Raw genomic sequence first — 20,743 nt, 5'->3', positions numbered from 1 at the left:
GGCTCTATCCCAGAACCCTGGGATCATGGGATCATGACCTGAGCTGAAGGTAGTGGCTTAACTGACTGAGTCACCCAGGCACCCCTCCCCCCTTTTACAGAGGATTAAACTGAGGTTTTGGAGGGTTGAGTGACTTTATTTTTTGAGTTAACAAGGGTGTAAGTGGCTAGAACTACTAGTTAGGCTTTAGTATTCTGACTCTAGGAAAATCTCCAGCTCCAACTCTGAAAAATCTTAGAAGTTTCCTCCTTTTAACAGGTTTCCTCCTGACCTCACCAAACAACCATGTCATCAGAATCGAGCAAAAAACGGAAGCCCAAAGTGATCCGAAGTGATGGCGCTCCAGCTGAAGGGAAGCGTAACCGTTCTGACACAGAGCAGGTGAGATGAGCCAGGGCTGCTGCACTGCTGAGAAATTACAGCTCCTAGTCAAGCATCTTGCTGTGAGATTGCACAGCTGAGGGTCACAGGGACAACCTCCCAGGTGGCGTCTGCTTGACCAGGTGCCTGGACTTCTCTTGGTTGTACAAACCTGAGTATTTACATCTGGTTTAGCTGCAGTATCCCAAGAACCAACAAACCTATATTAGACATAAAAAGTGTCTGAACAGAGGCTGCGTTCTAGTATGGTGTGTGTCTCCATTTTTCCTGATGGTCAGAAGAAGCCAGTATCTGTAGCAAACCACCACTGATTGGAGATGTGGCATCCCTGGTCTGCTACTGAAATGGTACAGAGCAACATCCCCACAGAATCTCTTCTGTGGCCTGAGAGCTCTTGTGGTCAGCAGAGTCTTCTTTTACTGATTCTCTGTCTTTGAAACTGTCAAGCTAATTTATGACTTAATTGTTTTGATTGTTCGGTTGGTTATTTTTTCTTATTTTTTTAAGATTTTATTTATTTGAGAGAGAGTGCAGGAGAGAAAGCAAGCACAAATGAGGGGAGGGGCATAGGAAGAGGGAGAAGCAGGCTCCCAGCTGAACCCAGACCCTGATGTGGGGCTCTATCGCAAGACCCTGGAATCGTGACCTGAGCCGAAGGCAGATGCTTAACTGAATGAGCCACCCAAGCACCCTACTTTTTTTTTTTTTTTTTTAACTATAATAGAGAAACATAAGAGCTTGAATTTAAGTAGAAAACCATGTTTTCCTCAGATTTAGGAAATCTAGATTAACAAAGAACCTTATCCATTTTGCAGGTATTGATTCCTTTTTTTATTGAGATATAATTGACATACAACATTATATTAATTTAAGGTGTACAACATGATTCAACATCTGCATATATTGTGAAATAATCACCTCTAAAGTCTAGTTAACATCCATCCCCATGTATAGTTAAAATTTTTATTTCTTCTTGGGACACCTGGGTGGCTCATTCGGTTAAGTGTCTGCCTTTAGCTCAGGTCATGATAGCAGGGTCCTGGATTGAGTCCCATGTTGGGCTCCTTGCTGAGCAGGGAGCCTGCTTCTCTGCCTGCCGCTTCTCCTGCTTGTGTTTGCTCTTTCTCTTTGACAAATAAATAAAATCTTTAAAAAAAATTTTTTTTTATTTCTTCTAATGAAAACTTTTTTTTTTTTTTAATTAAGTAGGCTCCACGCTCAGTGTGGAACCTGACATGGGACTTAAACTCTCAACTCTGAGATCAGGACCTGAGCTGAAATCAAGAGTCCGGCACTTAACTCACTGAGCCACTCAGGCAACTTTGTGATGAGAACTTTTAAGATCTACTGTCTTAGCGTCTTTCAGATATGCAGTACAGGATTATTAACTATAGTGGACTTTTCAAGAAGTGTATTCTGTTCACTCTAAAGGGTGACCAATCGTGATATTTTAGTCTTTGCTAAAGCTTGATTTGGCCATCTAAACACTCATCAGTAGGAATTTGGTTAAATGAATTCTAGTTCATCTGTATAGTGGGTTATCATGCAGCCATTTTGATGGATGTTTAAATTTATTGGGATGAGAACTTGCAATAAATAGCATGGACAGTATGATCCCGTTTTGTTTAAAAATAAAATGTGTGTTTATCCACAGTCTTAAAAATAGTTATTTCAGGCTGGGAGGTGAGATTACAGGCAACTCACTTTTCACTGTGTTCTGAGTCTCTGACACCAAGCATGCATTACTTTATAATTAGAAAGAAGAAAAGTGGAATGAATTCTTTTTCATTTTGAAAAGAAGAAAAACATTTGATTTGAGGACCACATTTTTTAGAGACCTGATTTGGGGTTTCATTGTTACTGGTTTCAGCCAAGTGTCCCCGGTCCCAACAGGGAGACTTTTATTCCCCACCCAAGGCCTGTATCCTTGCCTCCACAGGAAGGTAAATACTACAGTGAGGAAGCTGAAGTGGACCTTCGGGACCCTGGCAGAGACTATGAGCTGTACAAGTACACATGCCAGGAGTTGCAGAGGCTCATGGCTGAGATCCAGGACCTGAAGAGCAGAGGAGGCAAGGATGTGGTAAGGAGTGGAACTGGGATTGGGCAGACATGAAACTGGTAGGTTTGCATGGATGGATTTATTTTGCACCCATCAGAGCCCTTCCTCATCTTGGTCTTCTGTCCTAGCCATGATCAGGTGGTTGGAGTCTGGGGGCTCCAGAGAGTCTGGGGGCTCCGATGCCGTTAACCTATTGGAGCATGTCATCACCATCCAGCCACCAATCACAGTTACAAAAGTTCAGGACAATTAATTTTTCTCATAACTGTAATTTGATAATTCATCCAAGTGACACCATACGCTGGGCATTTTGCCAGGTTTTGAGGAATGATGTGTGTAAAGTCCTTTGCTGTTTTAAGGATGAATATGTACAAGAATGTCATAGAGACCAGAAATGAAATTATTAACATTAAATGAATGAACCAGACTTTGGGGTAAAGAAACTAAATAGTGACTAAAAACCTATATATTTCCAAGAATCTCACTTATTTGTGCTTACACTAGCCAGTATTGTTATGATTATTACATCATATTTTACTGTGGTCAAGCTTTATAGTTGTAATTCTGTGATTTTCATTCAAGATATTCTGTAATGTTATTCTTAGAGGTCAAATTGTATGGCAGGGCGTTGCTGTTTTTATGATCTCTGTATACAATATGTAGGGACAGATACTAATTGTGCATTGGCTGCACTTGCTCCTTCAATTCTTGTTACTTCAGTCCAAGCAGAAATTGGTTTTTTGCCTGGGAACTTTAAGCATTTCCCTTATACAGTCATTCTTCCATTTCCCACTGACATTTCTCTTGGCTCTGAGTTCCTTCCAGTATCTGTTTTTGGCCTTGGATGGGGCTGGGTCAGAAGCGAGGGGCTGAAGGAAGCTGAGCCAGCACCTGTTGACAAGATCTTTACCAGCTTTCTTTGCCTGCAGGCAGTTGAGATAGAAGATCGAAGGATCCAGAGCTGTGTTCATTTCATGACTCTAAAGAAGCTTAACCGATTAGCCCACATCAGGTTGAAGAAAGGAAGAGATCAGACCCATGAGGTAGAAATTGAGAGGTTTAATCCTCCTCGTCCCTCTTCCCCACATTCCCTTCTTAATCCCCTTTACCTCTTGTCTGAGTTTGCTTCTTCTCTGATCTGCCCCACTCACTTCTGACCTTGTCCTCCTTTCAGGCCAAGCAGAAAGTAGATGCCTATCACCTGCAGCTCCAGAACCTGTTGTATGAGGTGATGCACCTGCAGAAAGAGATCACCAAATGTCTGGAGTTTAAGTGAGTTTTGGAGAACAGCCTTTGGCAAAATAGTCTATTAGTAACTGCTTTTTCCTACATAGTTCATTGTGAGCTAGTCTCCTTAAAAAAAAATCAGATGGGCTTGGAGATTGCAGGATCTGGGACGAGGGTGAATAGATCACTTTGAGTGGGAGAATTGGAAGCAGTGTTTTCAGGCTGCACAAAGAACCTCAGAAGCCTGTCTGACTTTTTTAAGTTCTGAGCTCTGCACCTGGTCAAAAGCAGTTGTCTTTTTCCAGCAGGGGCCTTTACATTACCAGTTTGATTCCTGGGCACCTTGCATGGGAGTAACTCCCTTTCAGTTAAATCCTTTTAACCTTTTGGCCCAGTTTTTCCTCTCTAAAGTTCCAGCCATTCATTTTTGCAAGTGAATTTTATTCTTCGGAACCTGAACTTCTTGCTATTTAGCTGCCTTCGGGTGAACAAACTATAGTTTGTCAGTGTCCATCTTCAAATGTAATGCCTCTTGGCAAATCCAAGCTGAGAAATGAGAAGGAAGAAAGAGTAGACAGAGGAAGAGAAGGGAATGTATTCTTGCTGGGTCAAACCTACTTGTGCAGACTGAGAAGAAGCAGGGTTTGTGTTGTTGTTTTTGAGAGAGAGAGCACACACCCGAGCAGGGGGGAGGAGCAGAGGGAGAGGGAGAAGCAGACTCCCTACTGAGCAGGAAGCCTGATGTAGAACTTGATTCCAGGACCCTGAGATCATGACCTGTGCTGAAGGCAGACGCTTAGCCGTCTGAGCCACCCAGGCCCCTGAGGCAGGTTTTATTTGTGAGAGGGGCGTATCAATCATTGAGTCTGGTGTATTTTTCATAATTATGCTGATTTTTGAGAGGTATCTTTATCTGCTGTACAGATTCATCATGTAATAATATAATAGTTAAATACTAGTAGAGGTGAGATCTGTATCAGGTTTGTACCTGAGTTAATAGTATTGTGTCATTGTCAGTTTCCTGGTTTTGACAATGTACTATGTGTAGGTATTATCATTGGAGGAACCCAGGGGAAGGGTACACAGAGGAAATAAACTCTCTGTACTATTTTTGAAACTTCCTGTGTATCTTAAACTATTTAAAAATAAAAAGATATTAAAAACAAAAGAATGTGGTGCCCCAAGCTATAACGATCAGTCAGATGAAAGCTGACAGATGCAGAATACAATAGAACCCTGGCCTATGGAGAGGCAGGTGACCACCCTTGGCTCTGGTCAAATCCCAGCTCTGCCACTCACTAGCTGTGTGACCTTGGGCAAGCTGCTTGACCGTGGAAGTTTCCATCTTATTTGAGATATGGATAGAAATCCCCATTTGATTAGAGTTACCCTGAAATAAGTGAGGTGAGGCCGGCACACAGCGGTGGTTAATACCTGGTAGCTGCTGTTATTACCATAGTCTGTCCCCAGCCTGCGCACTACGGTGTTAATACAGGAAAAAGCATTGGATTTCTTCTTGTGAGTAACTATATACACAACAGTTGAAGCCTCTAGATCGTTATGCCATGCTGGCTCTTCCTCATCCCGTGCTTATGCGGTTAATATTTTGAACTTAAATGCAGACCTTTACTTTTTTTTCCTGTTAAATATCAATTCTTGGTTTCAACCTGGCAGTCTAGGCCTAGACTGTAGTGTTTTTATTGACTTTTTTAGTTCTTACTCTTTTGCTAAGCTTGGAGCATCCCTTCCAACTCTTCAGCTAATTCATGGATAAAAATTTGGACACCATGGGGGGGCGCCTGGGTGGCACAGCGGTTAAGCGTCTGCCTTCAGCTCAGGGCGTGATCCCGGCGTTATGGGATTGAGCCCCACATCAGGCTCCTCCGCTATGAGCCTGCTTCTTCCTCTCCCACTCCCCCTGCTTGTGCTCCCTCTCTAGCTGGCTGTCTCTGTCCTGTCGAATAAATAAATAAAATCTTTAAAAAAAAAAAAATTTGGACACCATGGATAAGGATCCTATGGTATGTCACCAACTACCTCTCTTCAGAATGAAACATTTACTAATGAGCATTTGCTGAGAAGACCGGATTCCAGGTTCCTGGGTAGTTGTAGAGGAGGTTTAAGCAAGCATACATGGAGGGAACTGTGGGCCCACTTAATCCATGGTTTGGGATCCTGAGAACAGCAACTTGACATCTACTTTTCCCTGCAGGTCGAAGCATGAAGAAATTGATCTGGTCAGTTTAGAGGAGTTTTATAAGGAGGCTCCTCCAGATATTAGTAAGGCTGAAGTCACCATGGGAGACCCTCACCAGCAAACCCTTGCACGTCTGGACTGGGAGCTGGAACAGCGGAAAAGGTTGTGTATCCTTCCTGACCTTGTTAACCTGTACAGACACAGACCTTTAACCATGGGGACAGTGCTTTGTCATGCACAACCCACAACCACACAGCAAAGTTCTCTGGAACCAGTAGAATGGTTTAAGACCAAATCCCATTTTGTGATTAATTCACACCTGATAATTTAAACTTGACCAACATCATCATGGTGGGGCTGGAATTGCTTACGGCTGTTAAAAGAAAATTGGAGTAACTTTTTCTTTAAAATGTTAACACCTGAGACCTAAATACCTTTTGTATTGTAAATTTAATATTTTTCTTTTGCTTTTTCCTCTGCCTCTAAGACTGTCCCTGTGGTACTTTAATGGTTTGCAAGCACTATTTCAGAAGGTTATACGGCATTCCTATGTATAGACAAATTAAAATTTACATAATCTTTCCTCTATTGGATTGGACTTTTAGTTACCACTTTTTTGCTATCATAAATTATGCTTCAGGGCCCACCTTTACATATAAAAATTTCCTGTACTAATAAAGATCTTTTATTTATTAATTGTATTACTGGGTAATTTATTTTAGGTCTTTTTAAGGGGATAGTGTATTTTTCATACCGGATCTTTCATGGCTGCGTCCCTTTCGTTACAGTGACTTTCTTGCCCATGTTTGTATGAGAATTCTTGGGCTTTTGGTTGACACATTTGCTCGTTTTCCATTGGAGAAACAGGTGTTTTTCTTTCTTTTTTTCCCCCGTTATAGAATGTATTCTATGCCTTTGGTCCGTGTTATGAATTTAATAAGCACTAAGTGTGGTTCTTATGGAATTTGTGTCAGGTTTTTAGCAGATGGGACTGGCCCGTCACTCCCCTGTCCAGTACATGGCTTGCCTTGGGACAGGCTAAACCATGAGTGTTGTATTCCTGTGGTCCAGAATCTATCACCACGCTGCCCCACACAGGCCAGTTTGTAGGCCTCATTTGGATCCTATAGTTGCTAGGTCCACATATTTGTGAAAGTTTTGGCTGTAGACCCTAGAGGCAAGAAGGGGAACAGGAAATGACACAGGGATATTCCCTAGTGGTTAATGGACAGAGCCTCTGGAGCCAGACAGGCATGTATTCAAAGCCCAGCTTTGTACTAGATTTTAGCTGGATGACCTTGGGCAAGTTACCTACCTCCTTGAGCCTTTGTTTCTTCCTTTGGGGAAAAGAAGAGTCCCTATCTTCCAGGATTTTTATAAGGATTAAATGCAGTAATGCTTATAAAGAGTTCTCCAAGTGCTTGACACAGTAAGTACTAGGTAAACATCAGTTAATCATGACTGTTTCATTAGGTGGATTGTGACAGTCATTAGGTGTGTCGGGAGATCTTTGAGGAGCTTTGAGTGACAGTGGTGTGTCCTTTCCCAATAGGCTGGCAGAGAAGTACCGAGAGTGCCTCTCCAACAAGGAGAAGATCCTTAAGGAGATTGAGGTGAAGAAGGAGTACCTAAGCAGTCTCCAGCCTCGCCTAAATAGCATCATGCAGGTGAGACTCTCTCCCATATTCCCCAGCATTGACCTTTTGCTTTGCCTTCAGTATTCAGCGAGATCTTTCTTACCTGAGGCCTCCAGCAGCCATATCTCCCTTTGGGTTTTGCCAGGTGTGTTACCCTAGTGGGTGTCAAAGCCCAGTGCAAGGATGGTCCTGTTTGCAGTTTCTACCCAGCCCGTACGGTAACGTGTTCTGGGAGGAAGAGATGCTGCTGGGTGGGCTCAGGAACATATACACACATTTATCTGGGATGTTTTCTTTTCACCCAGAGCTGCTTTAGGTAAAATACCTTTGCAAACTCTAGGTTTAATTTACCCCCAGAATGGTTTCCACCAGCCCCATAGCCTCTAGGCATCTAAGCCTGCTTCTGTGGATGTCTGTTAGACTCCCTGACTGCATCTTGGGGGCAGTTGTTCAGCAGATGTACTCTCTCTGAAAAGAACTTTACTCATATTTGAAAGCTGTTAGGTACCTTGGGAGGAAAAGTCCTCACTTTAGAAATGCAATGTAAAACGTAATGTCTTTCTTTATAGATGATCTGATTTTATTTCCTCTGTAAAGCTAGGTGTGCTCTAAATCCTGATAGTTGTTTTTTTTTTAAGGTTTTTTTGGTTTTGTTTGTTTTTTAAGTAAACACTATGCCAACATGGGGCATGAACTCAAGACCCTAAAGAGTAACATGCGCTATCGACTGAGCCAGCCGGGCACCCCTCTAAATCCTCATAATTTTGTGTAGCAAAGTAAATGTTATATGAAAATGTTTAATATGAAAAGCTAGGTGTTTAATATGGAGGAACTTTGCAAAAGGACCCTAGAGAAAAAATTCCCTTTTCTAGGATTTGGTAAGGTCTACATTTCCTCCCTTCAACTCTGGGCATAGAACTAGAAATGTTAACAAATATTCTCAGTAGCGCTTCATAATAGGACAAAAAGAAAACAAACTAAAAGTTTGGGTTGTACTTAATTTTTCCTGTTTTTTTGTTGTTGTTGTTTTTTTAAGATTTTGTTTGTTTATTTGAGAGAGAGAGAGTGTGGGAGGAGGAGCAGAGGGAGAGGGACAGCCAGGCTCTACGCCCAGTGCAGAGCCCAATGCAGGGCTTGATCTCAAGACCCTGAGGTCATGACCTGAGCCCAAATCAAGAGTTGGACACTTGATGGGCTGAGCCACCCAGGCGCCCCTTAATTTTTCCTGTTAAGTGGAGTCTCTCTAAACATCTCTAAATAGGGTACAGGTTAAAGAAATTCTAGTGTGGTAAAGCCTTACAGCTGTGATGGAAATACAGAACAGTATGCCACTGATAAGATAATTGGACAGAATAAAGATTTATCATATAATTAAACAAAACAATGCTCATTGTAGGACATAAAGTACTATTTCATTGTATACCTTTGCTTATAAAGTATCTATATGAATATATATGTGAGTCCAGTGTATGCTTAGAAGAGTCATTATTCATAGCAAACCATGAACAATTACTTCGGGGCGGGGTTGGGAGACTGGGAGGTTTTTTTGTTTTGTTTTTAAAGTAGTCTATGCCCAATGTAGGGTGTCAACTCTGAGATCAAGAGTCGCATGATCTACCAATTGAGCCAGTCAGACGCCCCGGGAGTTTTTGCTTTATAAACTTGAATACAACTTTTTTTTTTTTTAAGTAGGCTCCACACCCAGCATGGAGCCCAATGCAGGTCTTGAACTCACGACCCCGAGATTAAGACCTGAGCTGAGATGAGCCACCCAGGCACCCTGAATGCAATTTTTTAAAACAATGCACATACATTACGTTTTAAAAAATAGTTTTATGTGTAGAAAAGCATACAGTTCATAAGTGTATAGCTCAGTGAATATTCACAGTGAACACATCTTTGTAACTGGCACTCAAATCAAGAAAAAGAACATTACTGATTTTCCAGAAGCGGTTTTATTTCCCCTTCCAGTCACTGTCTCCTCCCACCCTCACCTCCCCCAGGAACCTGTTATCTTGACTTCTAACGTCATAGGTTAGTTTGGCCTGTTTTTGAACTTACACAAATAGAATCATATAATAGTATACTCTTGCGTCTGCCTTCTTTTCTGAACATTATGTTTGTGCGATTCATCTGTACGGTTGTGAGCACCAGGAGTTCTTTATTTTCATTGATATTTAGTATTTGATTTTAGGTACTTACAGTTTGGGGCTTATGAGTAATGCTGCTGTGAGCATTCTTTGTCCTTTGGTGCCTGTGTGTACATATTTCTGTTGACTATGTTCCTAGGAATGAAATTGCTGGGTTGTAGAGTATGCTAGGCATATATTTAATTTTGGCAGACACTGAAACAGTTTTCTAAAGGGATTGCACTGATTTACAAAATTTCCTAGCACCATATGAAAGTTCTAATTGCTCCACATCCTCTCCAACACTTGATATTGCCAGTCTTCTTAATTTTAGTCATTCTGAAGGGCATTGCTTATGGTTTTAAATTCCCTTTCCCTGAGCACCAATGATGTTGCGCACAGCCCCTTTATGCTTATTACCTTTTGGATTGACTCCTTTGTGAAAGGCCTATTCGAGTCTCTTGCCTTGGACTTCCTTATATTTTTTAGAGATGACTTTTTGCAGGTGTTTTTCCCATTTTGTGACTTTGTTTTTCACTCTCCTAATGTAATCTTTTATTTTATTTTTGAGATTTTATTTGTTTATTAGAGAGAGAGAGAACGAGCAGGGGGGTGGGGGAGAGGGAGAAGCAGACTCCCCACTGAGCCCGGGGCCTGATGCGGGACTCAATCCCAGAAACCTGGGATCATGACCTGAGCCAAAGGCAGACGCTTAACCAACTGAGGCACCCAGGCACCCATAATGGTATCTTTTAATGAGCAGATGTTCGTAATTTTTATATGATCTAATTATCAGTGTTTTCCTTTATGGTTAGTGCTTTGGTCCTGTTTAAGAAATTTGTCTCTGTCCCAAGGTCATGGAGATATTCTCTTGTTTTCTTATAGAAGCTCTATTGTTTGTCTTTCACGTTTAGATCTCTAGGCTTCCTGGAAGGGAATGTTGTACATAGTGTGAGGTAAGGGTCAGATTCATTTTTTTTCCCATGTTGGTATTCAGCTGGGTCATTTATTGAAAAGACCATTCTTTCCCCACTCTGCTGTGCCACTTTTGTCATAAATCAAATGTCTGTGTAGATTTGTGTATGGTCTATTTGTCTATCCAGGCACCAGTACCACATTGGCTTAATTTTGTAGCCTTTTTTTTTTTTTTTTTAAGATTTTATTTATTTATTTGACAGAGCAAGTGTGAGAGAGAGCATGGGCACGGGGAGAGGCAGAGGGAGGGAGAGGGAGAAGCAGGCTCCCTGCTGAGCAGGGAGCCCAACGTGGGGCTCCATCCCAGGCTGAGGTAAAGACAGACGCTTAACCATCTGAACCACCCAGGCACCCTGGCCCTTTGCATTTAACATAATAAATTTTAGAATCACCTAGTCGATTTTCACCTGCTAGGATTTAGACTGGGATTGCATTCACTCTGTAGATTGCTTTGGGGTGAATTGATTTCAAGATGGCATTATCATGGCATATATTTCCTTTCATTTAGATCTTTCATTTTTCAGGCCTTTGTGTAGAGGCTTACGTAGTGTGTAGTTGATATTTTCTTAATGCTATTGGAAATGGCTCTTTTTTAAAGTTCTTTTTCTTACTGTTTGCTGCTTATATAAATTGATTTTTTTGTATTGACCTTTTTTACCTATTCTGTTAGCTTATCATGTATTTTTAGTAAATGCAAAGCTATTATGGTAACTCAGGAGCCACCTCTTCACATACGGACTGCTTAAAAAGAGAAAACAAAAACTCTTCTTTTGTTGCATGCAGGCTTCCCTCCCCGTGCAAGAGTACCTGTTCATGCCATTCGACCAGGCTCACAAGCAGTATGAGACAGCTAGACACCTGCCACCTCCCCTTTATGTCCTCTTTGTCCAAGCCACTGCATATGGGCAGGCTTGTGGTGAGTATGGGGCATGGGTGAGGAGGAGGGGCTGTGGGAGCAGCAGCCTTGGCCGTTTGAGTCATTTGGAAACCCTGCCCGCTGAGGAAATCTCCCTGGTCCTGCTCAGAAGCCCACAGGTGACAGATGCTGCCTCCCTGCCGCACCACCCAGCATGGCTGCTTTGACCAGCTGGCCTGAGGCTAGACTAATCTGGTGGGCATTTCAGAATGGATGGCTTTGAATCTTTGATGAGCCTGGCTGGTCAGCTGTTGGGTGCAGTGCCCATGCAGCCTGTCTGGGCTCCCAGACACTCGCCCCATCAAGGCACGCTTGGCAGGTGGATCGGCCCCTCTTGCTCCGCTTCAGACAGAGGACTTGGTGAACGCAGGTCCTGGGCAGCTTTCCCAGGCTTTTGCCACACCCAAACAAGCTGCATGTCATTATAGTGAATTACCAAGTGGGAAGATGTCTCCGCTTTAAGCTTAAGGGAGCCCTTTACTTCACTAGGATTTTGAAAAGTTTTTGGAGACCCTAACTTTTGCCCTACTGCAGCTTTTACCCAGCACCTAAACTTTTCTTCTTCACCCCATCGCATCAGACAGATACGTATCGCACCAGTGCATGCCTCTCCTCCCAGCCATGGGCACCGACACATCACTGTCTCTCTTCTTGTGTTTTCCTGGTCCTTCTGGTCCTCTCCCTCCCTTTTGTTCTCCTTCTTGTTTCCATCATCAGCTCATATGAAATCCTCCCAGCCCCCTAGACAGGGTGAGTAATTTTCTTTTCTTTTGTGTTTAAACCTATCCTGTTTCCTTTCCCATTTTACAGTAGAATTTCAGGATTTAGTTACCCAACAGAACATGTTGGCACTTGTCAGTGGTTGGTGGGGGCAACCAGCTTGTTTCGGGTGAGGTATGGGAGTTCATGCAGGGCTGTCAGAGCAGTGGCCAGCCACCTGGGAGTATTATCTCAGTGGCCTGCCAGGTAGAGGAAGTTTGCTATCCCTCCTTTGTACAGTTGGGCAAACCATTTCAGGCTCCTGTGACTCTATAATCTGTATACCCTTTTGAATGGAGCAGGAGGGATGGTGGCCTATCTTGACCTCTCAGCACGAGACTTCTGGAGTTCCACAAAGGCCGGCCAGGGGTGACCCAGGGAAGTGTCAGTCCTGGTGCATAGGACAGCCTGCTTATATTTGTGCTCCTCGGCCCAAGTTGAATAGACCTGGTCTTGAATCCTAGCTTAGCTACTTCTGGCTATTGTATCTAACTTCTCTGAGCCTTAATTTTCTCACCTTGCAGCTATAATAATGATATGGCTCTCATAGGATTGTTGTGAAAGTTAAACATTAATTTGAAAAAAGTAAGTTTATACTTAACAAGCATCAGCTCATTTGGTCCTTGCCACCCAACTGGGCAGCTCCCATTTGTCAAGACAGGATTTCATAGATGCAGAAAGTGGGGCTCAGAGCAGTGACATAACTTTCCAGGTGTTTAGGAGTTTGTGGGGCAGGTACTCAGATTTAGGACTAGCCTATAGGGTCCAAGTTCCTATCCACTGTCCCGCCTCCCAGTTAAATGTGACGATGCCAGCCAGATGCTTAGTGTAGGACAGAATAGAGAATAAGCACTTACATGAGAGCCGTCATTTCTGGAGTGTGGACAGTTATGGATTCTGGATGAGAATCTTTAAGACAGTTGGCAGAAAAGTATTTTCTGGCTTTAGGCCCTAGGTTGGGATTGCGTGTTGGTATAAGCCTGAAAAGAGAGGTGTTCACCATTGTCTCAATGGTGCTTGTCCAAAAATCTGCACTTTGGGTTCTTCGTTCTCAGTAAACAATGCGTAAAAGACTTAAGTTTCCTACCGTGTTCTTCTTCTTCTGCAGAAAGGGCTTTTGCCCTCCCACCCCCCAGTCAGTAAGAACCTGTGACAAAGGCAGAAGAAATGCAGTCCCAGAGCTAGCCTGTTTGTATAGCTTAGCTCCTTCCCTCAGCAGCTGTCATACGAAGCTTTTTCTTGCTCACAGATAAGACGTTGTCTGTGGCAATTGAAGGCAGCGTGGATGAAGCCAAGGCTCTGTTTAAGCCTCCTGAAGACTCCCAAGGTAATGTAGTCGGGATCATCCCCCAAGTCTTCACAGCTGGTTCCAGGGGCACTGGGTCACCACCCAAGGGCAGTGCTGGGCATTTGGAAATTAGCTGTATTAGTTCTAAGTATCAGGGAGCTTGACTTTAATGTCCTAATGCTCAAGGGTAGACAGGGAAAAGCACTGCTTGTGGATATCAGCCCTGCCACTCACGAGCTCACTGATCCTGGGAAAGCTGTTTAACATTTCTGAGCTTATTTACTCACTTGTCAAAATGGGGTAGTAATACCTCATGTAGAAATGTGGATTAAGCGAGGGCATGCATGCAAAGTCCTTAGCATCATTCCGGGCACACAGCAGCTGCTCAAATTGTATGAGCTGCTGCTATTGTTATTTATATTACTGTTACTGCTACCACCACCACTACCAGTGGAGGGGCTTGTGGTTCATAGGATGGCATTAAAAAGCAATTTCAGAAACGGGGGAGGGGAGTGGGATTATGAGGCATCCTTCTTCTTCTTCTTGCGTCACCATGTTTTCTGTACCAAATAAGCAGCAGCAAATTAGTTTATTATGCATTCTAAAGAAACCCACTTACAAATGACACAGAGTCTTGGCCCCTTTGTGGCCCATGGGTTGAGGCACGTTAGGGAGCCTTGGGAGCCCCCTCACCTCTAGATGCCTTCTCTTTGTGGTTGCAGATGACGAGAGCGACTCAGATGCTGAGGAGGAGCAGACCACGGTGAGAGCGGTTTCCCCTCATGAGTGTGCCACACAGCCGCACTGGGGCCTGCTAGTTGGCAGGTGTTATTCTCCCTAGAAGCAGAAGAAAAACGTTGGAAAGAAAGTGCTGCTGGAGGGCTGGCAGCTGGATAATTGAAGCCCCAGGTCCCAGGCAGCAGTCCCTGGCCTGTAGGGAGAAGGAAGGGGGAAATTCGTATCACTGGTGCTTATCTGCTTTGATCTTGCATTTGTCCAGAAACGCCGGCGACCCACACTGGGAGTTCAGTTGGATGACAAGCGCAAGGAGATGCTGAAGAGGCACCCGCTGTCTGTCATGCTGGACCTGAAGTGCAAAGGTCGGGCTTCCCTTGTTCTGGGGGATCCCGTAGTATCTAAGAGTTTGGCAAGGTGCGGGTGCCCAAGGTCCAGCAAGCCAAAGTCCTGTTTAACCGAAAAGATCGTGGTTTCATATTTCTCTGTTTTTCCTCGTTGTTTGGCATGGAGTTCGTTTGATTTTTTTTCCCCCTAAGTCATAACCATAACAACATAGCAACAAAACTACACACAGAATAGATCCTCAGTAAAATTACGCCAATTTCTGATTTGTGAAGTCAGAGACACAGAACAAGTTTAAGAGTATTCAGGTTTTGAGTAATATGACCAGTGTGCTTAATATAACATGTAAGTAGAGGTTTGTATTCTGTAGAGAATATATGTTTTGAAACTGCTTTGTATGGATAAAGAAGCACACGGTAAAGCATTCTAGCAGTATAAGAGTTAACAGTTATATGTAAGTTTCCTTCTCACGTGAGACTCCCAGACTCTGGTCCTTGGCCTTACTTCCAAGGACAACCATTGTGACAGATTTCTTATGTATTTTCTAGAACTGTTCTATGCGTTTAGAAGCTTTTATACAGGTGTCTATCCTCTTCTCCTTTTAGTTTTTACACAAATGGAAACCTACTCTACACACTGGTCCTCTCTTTACATTTTTTTAAAACTTGTTATTTTGAGATAATTTTAGACTCGGAAGAGTTGCAATAATAGAGTTCTCATGCTCTTCATACAGTTTCCCTAATGTTAGCCTTTTACTTAACCACAGTATAATGATCCAAACCAATGTTAATTTTATTGGTATAATGCTATTAACTAAACTACAGCATTTATACACATTTCCCTGGTTTTTCCATTAATGTCCTTCATCTGTTCCAGGGTCCAGTTGCATTTAGTTGTCATGCCCCTTAGTCTCTTCCAGGCAGTGACAGTTCCTCAGTGTTTGCTTGACTTTCATGACCTTGACATATTTGAAGACAAGGTTTATTATGTAGAAAGACTCAGTTTGGGTTTGTCTGGTGTTTTCTCCTGATTAGACTGAGGGTAGGGTTTTGGGGAGGAATGGTGGTGTTCATCATCACATCACATCAGAGGTAGATGGTATCACTGTGTCTTACTACTGGTGATGTGAACCTGGGTCCACTTGGTGATCACTTGATCGCTCCCTTTCCATATCGTGTTTGTTAGAAGCAGCTAAGTCCAGGGATGCCTGGGTGGCACAGCGGTTAAGCGTCTGCCTTCGGCTCAGGGCGTGATCCCAGCGTTGTGGGATCGAGCCCCACATCAGGCTCCTCCGCTGGGAGCCTGCTTCTTCCTCTCCCACTCCCCCTGCTTGTGTTCCCTCTCTCGCTGGCTGTCTCTATCTCTGTCAAATAAATAAATAAAATCTTAAAAAAAAAAAAAAAAAAAAGGCAGCTAAGTCCAGCTTCAAGAGGAGGAAAATGAAGTCCCCCCCACCCCTTGGAGAGAGGAGTTCCGAAGAAGTTGTAGACGTTCTTTCTTAACTCAATATAAAATTGACATTGAGTTTTTGTTTTTACAGTAAAAGCTCTTAAAAGCCTTGCTGACTTTCTGTTCCCTAACACTGTAAACTCTGCTCTCATGTTCAAATTGTACATGGTCTTCTTTTCCTCCCCCCCCCCCCAGATGACAGTGTGCTTCACCTGACTTTCTACTACCTCATGAACCTCAACATCATGACAGTAAAAGCCAAAGTGACGACCGCCACGGAGCTGATCACCCCCATCAGTGCAGGGTATTGGGCACGCGTGGTGGAGAGTGGGGCGTGGGGTTGGGTATGAGCAGAGCTTCAGCGTGGGCTGCTCTTGGTTCCTCACACTCTGAGGAGGTGCACGGCTGTGCTGATTTCTGTTGTCTTGTCCACTGTGCCAGAAGTCCTGGCACATCACTGATATTTAGGAAGCACTCACTGACTTTAGTTGGTCCTCTTACTACACAGCAGATGATAAAACGACTACAATGTATGGCAAATTGAGTAGGCAGGGCAGAGCACCAGCTTTTTATGAACAGTGGAAAGGCGTGAGTGCAGACATGGAGTTTGGCAGATATTATTAGGTTGACAAATTTAGGCTGCTCTCTTCCTTTACTTTTTCTCTCCCAACGTGCTGGGATTTTTGTTTCACAGCTCAGCTCAGTCCCAGGTTGAGAAGAGGTTTTGAGGAGGGTGAGCAAAAGCACAGTAATCAAGGCCACAGGTCAGGCATCCCCAGGAAGCTCCTAACTGTGGCAGTCTTGTTCCACAGCTAGGAGTGGGAAGAAGGGAGGAGGACCCAAGAGAGCCTGGGGGTGAAATAGTCTCGCTTACAAAAGCACTAGCCTGGCCTGGCATTCCAGCACACTCATTCCTCGTGTTGGCTATACAGGGACCACTAAGGGAGGCACAGGTCTGCTGCCTGGTGGGCTGGGGCTCTCCCCATGGCTGCCCGGTGGGGTGGTGTCCCTGGGTTCTCTACCCCGCACTTACAGTCCATGCCCCCTTCAGGCTGCCACCGTGGTTCCTGTACTTGAGAGAGTTGTTTGGTTACCCTAGGGTGCTCTGGCTGAAATTGACTGTATTCTCACCTGACCCCAGCAGAGGGAGCCCAGGGCTGGCTTCTTCAGAGCGTCCAGTTACACTGCCCAGCCGGAGCTCTCAGTCTGGCAGCTTGAGGCCGTGGTGGAGCTCCTTGTCACCAGCATTCTGCCTGCTCGCCTCTCAGACGCCATAGCCACTAAGAACAGGGCTGCCGGCTGGCCTCAGTGCACACTTAACTCCAGCTCCTCACAAAGCTCTGCACGTGCAATGATGGGGGCAGTGCTGCGGCCTGGTTACCACCTGGGCTCAGAGCTCCAGCATGTCCCCAGTCTGCCAAGTTTCCTGGCCTCCGAGTCTGCTTCCTCACGCTGGTCATTAATTATATCCCCTTCAGGGGTGTTTGTGAAGGACCAGGTCCAGTGCTTACCATGGGTGAAGCTCTTGATAAATGACAGCTGTGTTTCTCATCATGCTTTTGCTTAACTCTTCACAATAACTTTACAAGAGGAGGAAACTGAGGCCTGTGTACCTCCGTACTGTATGACTGTCAGTGACAGATGGGCTGTGGCCCCAGAGGAGAGAGGAGATGCAAAAGGAAGCACCACCCTGAAACCAGGATTGTATCTTTATGGGCCTTCAGGTGTTGTCTAGCTCTTCCCCCTATTTTCTAGATGGAGAAACTGAGGTCCAAAGGATATGTGACCAGTTATGGAAGCCCCAAGCCTGGCGCTCCAGACTCCCAGCCCAGAGGCCTTTGCTCAAGTACAGGCTGCTTTGGCCCGAGGGGATATCAGCCTGGTGTATGGTTCTATTTATTTATCTACGAAAACATAAGGATGCTTTTTTTCCCCCGGTATAATCACGTCTCGCACTAATTCCTTAATATCATCCAGTATCAGTCAGAGTTCAAATTACCTTGATTTTCTCATAAGTATTTTTTGTTGTTTTGTTTTTATATTGGGTTTTGAATCTGGATCTCTGTAAGCTCCAAATGTTGCAGTTGGGTGAGGCTTCTCCCAAACTTCTTTTCATCCAAATGTTCCTGCCATCTGTTTATTTGTTGAGGGGAATGGGTTGTTTGTAGGTTTCCCCAGTCTGGATTTTGAGGATTTCATCCTTGCAGCACAATTTAACAAGTTACTTCCTCCCTGTGTATTTCATGTAAATTAGATTCAGAGGCTTGATCAGATTCCATTTTGATTTTTTTGTGGGTGGGGGGACAGCAGAGCAAGACGGTATTACAGATTTTGAGTACTTCCATCGGGAGGCACAGGAGGTTCTCTATTTTTGTGGCATTAGCAGCATTGACAACCATTGCCAGGATCTGTTTCATTAGGGAATTGATGTTCTTTTTTTTTTTTTTTTTTTTTTTTTTTTAATTTATGTGACAGAGAGACAGCCAGCGAGAGAGGGAACACAGCAGGGGAGTGGGAGAGGAAGAAGCAGGCTCCCAGTGGAGGAGCCCGATGTGGGACTCAATCCCGAAATGCCAGGATCACGCCCTGAGCCAAAGGCAGACGCTTAACAACTGCGCCACCCAGGCGTCCCAGGGAATTGATGTTCTTAATACAAACAATTTAACATTTAACCAACCTTGCTGAATATTCTTCAAAAAATTATTTTCCAGAATGATCTCCATAAGGGCATTTTGACTAATCAGTTTTTCATTAAGCCATTAAACTATTTTTGATTTATTTTGCACTTTTACTTTCCCAAATTTTTAATCTTTTAGCTATTATTATTTTATAACAAAGATTTCACTAATTGAGTAGTTTTTTGTTTCGGTGTTATATTTTTTTTCACTACCCTGAGATCAAGACCTGAGCCGAGATCAAGAGTAGGATGCCCAACTGACTGAGCCACTCAGGAGCCCCTCGGTGTTGTATTTTTATGATTCTATATAACCTCCCCTTTAAAAGTCCATTATTTTTACCAAATTCAGTTGTCCTGAAGCACATAGTAGGGATGTAAATTTTGTCAAAATTTGATTCTTCCGTTTTGTTAATTAGAAACCTTTATCGTGCAGCTTTAGCTGTTCTGTTTTATTTTTGTTGATTCATTCTGTTAGTAATAGTCACTAAATTTTGGCCAAAAGACTGACAATTTTTTTAAAAGATGTATTTATTTATTTGAGGGGGGGCAGAGGAAGGAGAGAGAGAATGTCAAGCAGACTCCCTGCTGGGTATACAGCCCGATGCGTGGCTCAGTCTCATGACCCTGAGACCACGACCTAAGCCGAAACCAAGAGTCAGACGCTCAACCAGCTGAGCCACCCAGGTGCCCCGACAATTTTTTTTTTAAGATTTTATTTATTTGAGAGAGAGAGCATGAGCAAGGGGAGGGACAGAGGGAGAAGCAGACACCCCACTGAGCAGGGAGTCTGATGCGGGGCTAGATCCTAGGACCCCAAGATCACTTAGACCAACTGACTTAGCTGAGCTGCTAAGGTGCCCCAAAATACTGACAATTCTTTTTTAGTTTCTACCCGTTCTCCATGAAAGGCAGTGAAGGGGCAGAGACCTTCAGGAGGGCAGAGAGACTGTAGGAGAGACCGAGAACAGGGAAGAGTCAGAAGCTGCCACTGCCCCATTGCTAAGTTCTTGAAGGCATGCTGGGGCTCCGAGTCGCTGGACTAGCCCATTCTGCCTGAGTCACTCCTGATGCTGTACCTGGAAAGGTGAAGGAGAACTCCCCCTACTGGTTGAAGGAAAGAATGAGCCTTGTCTTTTGCGATTAGATTATTCTATTTTCTTCCTCCTCTCCCCTCCCATTTCTTCTCCACTTGTCATGTTTAATTACAGGCTGTGCCCTAACCATTCCAGGTGGATGGCAGTGGCACTGTCTCTCTGCTTATAGCCCAGGGTCACCTTGTCTCCAGCGCATGTGATAATGTCTTTTTCTGGGAACATAAAAGGGGACCTTTTTCTGTGAGTAGCATGAGATTTGGTCAAAGTGAGACACACCATCAAAGCTGCACACTTGTTCTTTTGGGGTAGAAAGGAATCTCTTCTGCTCTTAGGAAAATTCTGATTATTTTATCTCCAGTGTCACAGGGCTTTGCTGCCTTGAGGTAAGGCCCTGGTCACCATATACCTTTTGAAGGGATAGGGTTTTCAAAAAATTTGGTGCTTAGGACTACTACTGTCTTTGATCAGACAGTGCAAATCCCAGCTCTAGCACTTACTAGTAGTGTGATCTTAGACAAGCCGTATTTTTCAAAGCTTTGAGTTTCTCCTCTGTCAAATGGAAATGGTTATACTCCCTCCCTCATTGGGTTGTGAGGATCCGGTGACCTAAGTATAAAGGGTCTGGTCCACAGGAAGCATTCTGGAGGTGGTAGCATGATCATCAGTGATAGGTGGCATTACCATCCCCAGATGACCAAGTCTGCCTTGAGGCAACGCGTTGGCCAGCGTTCTCACTGCGGTTTTTTTCCCTTTTCCAGTGACTTGCTGTCTCCTGACTCGGTCCTGAGCTGTTTGTATCCAGGGGATCATGGAAAGAAAACTCCAAATCCAGCCAATCAGTATCAGTTTGATAAAGTTGGGTGAGTCAGCAT

General features: G+C 43.9%; 1 protein-coding gene across 8 annotated transcripts in view; it reads left to right on the top strand.

The window, feature by feature from the left end:
• THOC5 (THO complex subunit 5) overlaps window positions 1-20,743 on the top strand; it is a 34,573-nt gene that overhangs the window by 2,798 nt on the left and 11,032 nt on the right. For 4 of the 8 annotated variants that reach the window (XM_044378988.3, XM_026484765.4, XM_026484767.4 and 1 more), the window contains 13 exons: window positions 259-381; window positions 2,321-2,464; window positions 3,373-3,486; window positions 3,618-3,715; window positions 5,883-6,029; window positions 7,420-7,534; window positions 11,392-11,524; window positions 12,242-12,274; window positions 13,533-13,610; window positions 14,294-14,334; window positions 14,572-14,671; window positions 16,296-16,404; window positions 20,630-20,731. In XM_044378988.3, the coding sequence (XP_044234923.1) occupies window positions 286-381; window positions 2,321-2,464; window positions 3,373-3,486; window positions 3,618-3,715; window positions 5,883-6,029; window positions 7,420-7,534; window positions 11,392-11,524; window positions 12,242-12,274; window positions 13,533-13,610; window positions 14,294-14,334; window positions 14,572-14,671; window positions 16,296-16,404; window positions 20,630-20,731 (1,310 nt within the window). In that variant the 5' untranslated portion in view covers window positions 259-285. The remainder of the gene's footprint in view (window positions 1-258; window positions 382-2,320; window positions 2,465-3,372; window positions 3,487-3,617; window positions 3,716-5,882; window positions 6,030-7,419; window positions 7,535-11,391; window positions 11,525-12,241; window positions 12,275-13,532; window positions 13,611-14,293; window positions 14,335-14,571; window positions 14,672-16,295; window positions 16,405-20,629; window positions 20,732-20,743) is intronic. The other 4 variants (XM_026484768.4, XM_048221418.2, XM_048221419.2 and 1 more) reach the window with 1 other exon arrangement.

This window comes from Ursus arctos, unplaced genomic scaffold (genome assembly GCF_023065955.2).
Source record: "Ursus arctos isolate Adak ecotype North America unplaced genomic scaffold, UrsArc2.0 scaffold_34, whole genome shotgun sequence".
NCBI lineage: Eukaryota > Metazoa > Chordata > Mammalia > Carnivora > Ursidae > Ursus > Ursus arctos.
This window is presented reverse-complemented; position numbering and strand designations above follow the sequence as displayed.